Genomic DNA, 6816 nt, shown 5'->3' on the forward strand with positions numbered 1-6816 from the left:
GAGAGATGGAGGGTGGAGGAGAGAGATGGAGGGTGGAGGAGAGAGATGGAGGGTGGAGGAGAGAGATGGAGGGTGGAGGAGAGAGATGGAGGGTGGAGGAGAGAGATGGAGGGGGGAGGAGAGAGATGGAGGGTGGAGGAGAGAGATGGAGGGTGGAGGAGAGAGATGGAGGGTGGAGGAGAGAGATGGAGGGTGGAGGAGAGAGCTAGCCGACGTCTCAAGTTCCAGGAGAGATTCAGCCAGGTGTGGGGTGCATGGCTGTAGTTCCAGCAACGGGGAGGCATAGGCGGGCAGATCTCTGAGTTCGAGGCTAGCCTGGTCTACAGAGTGAGCTCCAGGCCAGCCAGGAGCATGTAGTGAGACCCTGTCTAAAATATAAAATAAAAGCCCACACACCTTTAATTCCAGCACTCGCGAGGCAGAGGCAGGCAGATCTCTGAGTTCAAGCCCAGCCTGGTCTACAAAGTGAGTGCCAGGACAGCTGGGCTGTTACGCAGAGAAACCCTGTCTTGAAAAAGAAGGAGGGACATGAACAAAGAACCCAGACATTGTCATGCGGAAACAAGAAACAAATACTTCAAGGATGTAGACAGAATATAATTTTAGAAAAACAAGCACTGAGCTTGCCACTTAATATATCTCTGTTACTCATCACTTTTATTCTGTTAACCAAACACTCCTGAGGGAAGACAAAAGGATGGATGGGCAAGATCCCGAGGAAAGGATCTCGCGGGGCGCTGTGCCCGAGGGGGTCTGACCCTCTGCCAGATCACACAGATAGGAGCATCTATCCAATCACTCACCAAATGCTTTCCCCCGTAAGCCGCCTCATGTTGTCTGCAGGTAGAGAACATGGAGAACACTATTAAGAATGACCACAACGAGACCCTTCATAACATCTACCGCAAGACCCAGGCCCTCAACGAGAGAGTGGTGCAAGCCAATTTCCCAGACTTCTTTAGTAAGAGTAAGTGACACCAAGTCTTCCTTCTGCTGTACGACTTGTGAACCACAGTGTTCTTCCCTCTCTCTGGCTGGTCCCTCCTAGCTGCAGAGAAGGAAGGAATGCCGTTTCAAGGCAGGAACACTCACGTGGGCCAACACAGGCAGGGCAGGAGAAGACGGCGAACGCTCGTTTCTCCCGTCTCAGGGAGCACTGCAGAGGAGACAGCACGTGGTGTGCAGCCTCCCTGATCATGGCTATAGGTGGGTGGTAGAAGCAAGAGACAAGGACAACCTACAAACTCTTGGCTGTGTGCAGCCTCAAGTTAGCTTTACTGAGCCCAAGTGAGATGATTTCTCAAGAGCCACTACCTCCCTTCCTCTGTATAACAAATCCACTTCCAGTCCACTTTAAAAATCACATCTCAGGCTGGAGAGATGGCTCAGAGGTTATGAAAGCACCGGCTGCTCTTCCAAAGGTCCTGAGTTCAATTCCCAGCAACTACATGGTGGCTCACAACCATCTGTAATGAGATCTGGCGCCCTCTTCTGGCCTGCAGGCTTACATGCAGACAGAATACTGTATAATAAACAAACAAATCTTTAAAAAAAAATCACACCTCTTTTCACCCACATACAAATTAAGGCTCATTTTCACCCCCCTCCCTGCAATCAAAGCCAAGCAACTCCAACTGTCCAGTGTCTGAGATCCATGCATGATCTTTTGGGTTCCTGCAAAGGGTTTGGGTCACTTCTCTGTCTCTAAAGCACACACAACTTGTCTTCTAGATCCCGACTGGTACTCCTCCATTGATGCTGGACTTTATGATGAACATCCCGTGGTATGTGCATCTCCAATGCTGGGGTCTTCTGCTGCGACTGGGCTGCGCTTTCACTAAAAGCCTTTCACGGGCTCTCGGGGTGCCACGCCTCAACGTCTTTGCAGGACCCCCTTCAGTCTTGGGCCTTCAACTGCCACTGGGGCTACGCCCTCATCAATGATCTCTCTTGACCTCTCACAGTGCCAAGCTTAGGTGCTTTCTGTAACCCCTTCACGCCTGCAAACCCAGTACCACCTGGGTGACCTTACACATTCCCGAGTTCAGCTGCCAGCAATGAGGTTCAACCTTGGCAGCCCCTGCAGCAGTTCCTCTGTGCTCTCAGGAAGCACGTCCCAGAAGATTTTACCTCACTGATGCTGGTCTCTTCTTCATCACCGCTCATTTCTTAGCTCCAGCCGACCAGCATCAAGTATCCCAGCAAAACAAAAGTTTGTTTTAAAAGTTTCTGGGATCTTGTGAATCACAGCTGATTCTTCAGCCCCAGCTAGCCAGAACTGCAGGATCTTAGTCAATATAATTCAGAATAACCAGTGGCCCCCAGAGAGTCTCTAAACTTCCCTCGGAAACTCCGCAAGCCAGGCGTCCATTCTAGAGTGCTCTCAACGTTTTCGTCTTCCCACACCACAGCCTATTGAGGCCTCAACACTCAGTGGCTTTTCTAGCCCAAAATCCCTTCACAATCCTCCCCAAAACACGGTCAGGTGTGTCACAGCCATACCCCACTGTGCCGGTGTCTTAGGGTTTCTGTTGCTGCGACAAAACACCAGGACCCAAGAGCCAGCTGTGGAAGGAAAGGGTTCATTAGGCTTCTACTTCAGCATTGCCGCTGCTCTTCACTGGAGGAAGTCAGGACAGGACCTCACGCAGGGCAGGACCCTGAAGGAAGGTCAGGAGCTCACGCAGGGCAGGACCCTGAAGGCAGGACAGGAGCTCACGCAGGGCAGGACCCTGAAGGCAGGAGCTGATGCAGAGGCCATGGAGGGGAGCTGCTTCCTGGCTTGCTTCCCATGGTCTGCTCAGTCCATCTTCTTTTATTATTTATTTATTTAAAGATGTGTCTACTTTTGTGTGTACCCGAGCATGTGTATGCAGAGTACCTAAATGCCTGGTGCCCAGGGCGGTCAGAAGAGGGCATCAGGCCCCCGGGAGTGGAGTTACAGATGGTTGTGAACCACCATGTGGGTACTGGGGATTGAACCCAGGTCCTATGTAACAGCAGTGAGTGATCTGCCCCACGGAGCCACCTCTGCAGCCCCTCATGCCACCTTCTTATAGAACCATGGGCTGGGCCCTCCGGCATCAATCACTAAATGAGAAAACGCCTCACAGATGGATCTCCTCGAGGCTTTTCCTCAGCTGAGGCTCCTTCCTCTGCTGACTCCAGCTTGTGTCAAGTTGACCCACAAAACTGTCCAGTACACCTACTCACAGCATTGCTCATGGCGATTCCTATTCCTAGCGTCATGTCTGTCATGTGGGTCACTCCAGTGTAGGTTAAACAAAGAGTGGGCTCACTCACAGATCCATCATTTGTTCCATAATTTTCCAGGTTTCCATTTTCCTTGCTAATTTTTTTTTTTTACCATTCTTATTCTTTTAAAAAATCTATTCTTGCAACATGTACCACGAGACCGCTTGGTGCTCTGTATTCCTTGTCTCAAATGCTTTCCTTGGGAGACTCTTCAACTTACCCTTAGGGGAGTGCACGTGTCCTAGATAATCACCCGGACCAGGATGCCCCCTGGTGTCCACGAGGTCCTCCATCAGAACCCACCCTGCGGGGTGATTGCTTCACCTTCCAGGGGCAGCAGGGGACTTTGTCCCTCACGCCCATCCACAGGATCCTAAGAAAGTGCAGTTACAGCTATCGTTTTGTTCTTCCTTCAGACCCAGACTGCTACACAAGCCATGGGCAGCTCCACTCAGCCATGTTGCAAGGCCCACAGCACTGCACAGTTCTGTAGAATTCCATCCCGCTGGATCATATTAGCTGATAATAGCATTTCATATGATCACTTCTTAACTGACCATATCAATTAATTGTTGTAAGAGGCTGCTTGTTTGTTAACGGCTGCTCAGCCCCAAAATAACCACACAGAGACTATATTATTGGCAATACTGTTTGGCCAATAGCTTAAGCATATTTCTGGCTGACTCATATCCTAAACTAACCCATCTCCATTAATCTGTGTATTGCCATGTGGCTGTGGTTTATGGGCAAAGTCTGGGCACGTCTGTCTCTGGCGGCGGCTCCATGACTTCTCCTGACTCTGCCTTCTTCCTCCCAGCATTCAGTTTACTCAACCTCCCCACTCCCGCCAGCTCTGTTCTGCCCTGCTCTGCTATAGGCTCAAAGCAGTTTCTTTATTAACCAATGGTATTCACAGCCAGAGGGAAATCCCACATCAATTAATCATACAGGAGAAACCAAGGAATCAAAAGTACACAGGTCAGAGGACTTGGGATGTGATTTCATGCTTGTGTATGCATGAGTCTCTGCTTTGCTTCCCCAGCAACACACACACACACACACACACACACACACACACACACACACACACCACACATACACACACCACACACACAGAGAAGTATGAAGAGCCACGCTGCATTTGTTTCCAGGAGGTCCTTCTAAGTTTGATCATTTAAACCTAATCTTTTTTTTTTTAAAAAAAAGATTGTGTGTGTGTGTGTGTGTGTGTGTGTGTGGTATATACATATATGAATGTGAGTGTGGAAGCTCGTGTGAGTGTGGAAGCTCAAGGTCAACTCTGAATGTCTTCTTCAGTGGCTCGTCATTTTATTTCTGTTTATTTTCCAAACAGGATCTCACTATGTAGCTCTGTATGGACTGGAACTCACTCTGTAGACCAGGCTGGCCTCAGACTCACAGAGATCCACCTGCCTCTGCCTCCTGAGTGCTGAAATTAAAGGCGTGCGCCATCGTGCCTGGCTCTCCAACATCTTTATTTTGAGATAGTTTCTCGCCAAAGCTGGAACCCACTGATGTGACTAGGCTGTCTCCACCCCACTGTGCCAGTTACAGAGCATGCACAGTACCCAGCGGATCTGGACTCAGGTCCCCATGCTCGATGGCAGGTCCTTGATTTTGGGGAGCTGAGAAACCCTTGAGTGAATAGGTAAAGAATCAATGAAGTTAGTCGGGCAGTGGTGGTGGTGCTTGTATTTAATCCCAGCACTGGGGAGGCAGAGGCAGGTGTGTGTCTGTGAGTTCGAGGCCAGCCTGGTCTACAGAATGTGTTCCAGGACAGGCTCCAAAAGCTACAGAGAAACCCTGTCTTGGAAAACAAACAAACAAACAAACAAATCAATGAAGTCCTGAGTGAGTGTGTGTGTTGTCTGACATGGCACAGTTGTGTCAAAGGTTCAAATCCTCAGATCATGGCAGTGGCAAAGCCTTCCCCAAGTGAGGGGCCAGAGGGATGGGAAAGCCTCCCTTGGGTCTGAATGCGAGTGTTGGCAGTGTGTGTAAGAACTGAGTGTCTATGAGCGATTGATCAGTGTGTGAAAAGCTAGCAACCGCAGCTTCCTCCTCCAGGGTTGACAGCCTGACACTGCTCCTGACAGAGACCCCCTACTCCTGCCGCTAGCTAAGGCCTCCTTCTTTGCTGCATATGATAAACACGCCAAGAGTCTGAATAGTGTGTAGCAGGTGTACCCCGTCAGAGTAAGCACAACTCACCTGACCCCAGCTTTCCCGCAAGCGTGTCTTCCTTTCTTGGATCCCTTGTTGCCCCAGCTAAGTTTCCAGGACCAAGCTCTGCAGGACACGGCACTCTGTCAGCTCAGTTGTCTCTATGGGCCTAAATGCTTCTCCTCCTCCTCCTTCTTCTGCACTTTCTTCTTCTGTTGGGAGACAGTGTTCCTTTACATTACCTCTGGCTGTCCTGGGACTCACTCTGTAGACCAGGCTGGCCTCAAACTCTGAGATCCTCTTGCTTCTGCCTCCTGAGGGTTGGGATTAAAGGCCTGTGCCACTCTGCCTGACTTAATTCTTCTTTTTATTGACTGTATTCTAGGATACAGGTCTCGTTGGTCACCACCGGATAAAGACTGATGAGAACCTGGCAAACCATGCTGGACCAAAGAAAATTAAGAAGAGAAAGCACAATTGATAAGCTGGAATTGGCACCTTGTGGACTCACCCTGCCCCGCCTCTGAGGAATCCTGTCCTGTGGGTCTCCTTGCCATCCGCAGTGAGTCTCTGACTCACTCAGGGAGTTACCACCCATAGAAGGAAGTGAGCTACATCAGATGGAAGAGGAGGGGTGTGGGCGAGACACCACGGGTGGAAACAAACCTGGACATGCAAAGGAATCAAGCCTTCGACAACCTCCTGTCAATCATTCATTAAATTTGGGGGCTGGGGATGCGGCTCAGTGACAGAGCTTTGGCCCTTGGCAAACCTTGACTTGCCATGACCCAGGGTTTGATCCCAAGGACTAAAAAACTGAAAATCATTTTCTTTGATCTAAGTCGTAAATCAGCCAAACTTCCCTTTAGAATTTAGATGCAATAAAGTGATTTTGGAAATTTTCATTTTTAAATTCTGTGTTACTACTCTTTTGTGCCACTTTATTTTTTTAAAAAATTAGGTTTTAGCCGGACAGTGGTAGTGCACGTCTTTAATCCCAGCACTCTGGAGGTAGAGGCAGGGGGATCTCTGTGAGTTCGAGGCCAGCCAGGTCTACAAGAGCTAGTTCCAGGACAGTTAGGGCTACACAGAGAAATCCTGTCTTGAAACCTCCCCCCAAAAAAATCAGATTTATTTTTTATGAGTGTTTTGCCTCTGTGTCTATGTAAAACATGCTTGTAGTACCCAAAAAGGCCAGAAGAGGGCAGTGAATCCTCCTGGAACAGCAATTACAGATGTGAATGGCCACATGGACGTTAGGACTCAAACTGTGTTACCACGTGTTTCTGAGGCTGTGGAGTCAGCGCTGTCCATGCAGGCAGGGGGTGGGAGGCGTAGCTAGCAGCTCTGTGCGCAGTGGGAATGCCCTGGCAAGCT

At 49.6% G+C, this 6816-nt stretch overlaps 1 protein-coding gene across 1 annotated transcript in view; it reads left to right on the forward strand.

Moving 5' to 3' along the window:
• Positions 1-6207, forward strand: part of Ca6 (carbonic anhydrase 6) — a 20957-nt gene extending 14750 nt beyond the window's left edge. Inside the window, exons 7-9 of the mRNA XM_005353679.2 lie at positions 844-967; positions 1732-1784; positions 5825-6207. Of these exons, the coding sequence (XP_005353736.1) occupies positions 844-967; positions 1732-1784; positions 5825-5920 (273 nt within the window). The 3' untranslated portion in view covers positions 5921-6207. The remainder of the gene's footprint in view (positions 1-843; positions 968-1731; positions 1785-5824) is intronic.
• The last annotated feature ends 609 nt before the right edge of the window (positions 6208-6816 follow it).

Source organism: Microtus ochrogaster, chromosome 10 (genome assembly GCF_000317375.1).
Source record: "Microtus ochrogaster isolate Prairie Vole_2 chromosome 10, MicOch1.0, whole genome shotgun sequence".
In the NCBI taxonomy this organism is placed as follows: Eukaryota; Metazoa; Chordata; class Mammalia; order Rodentia; family Cricetidae; genus Microtus; species Microtus ochrogaster.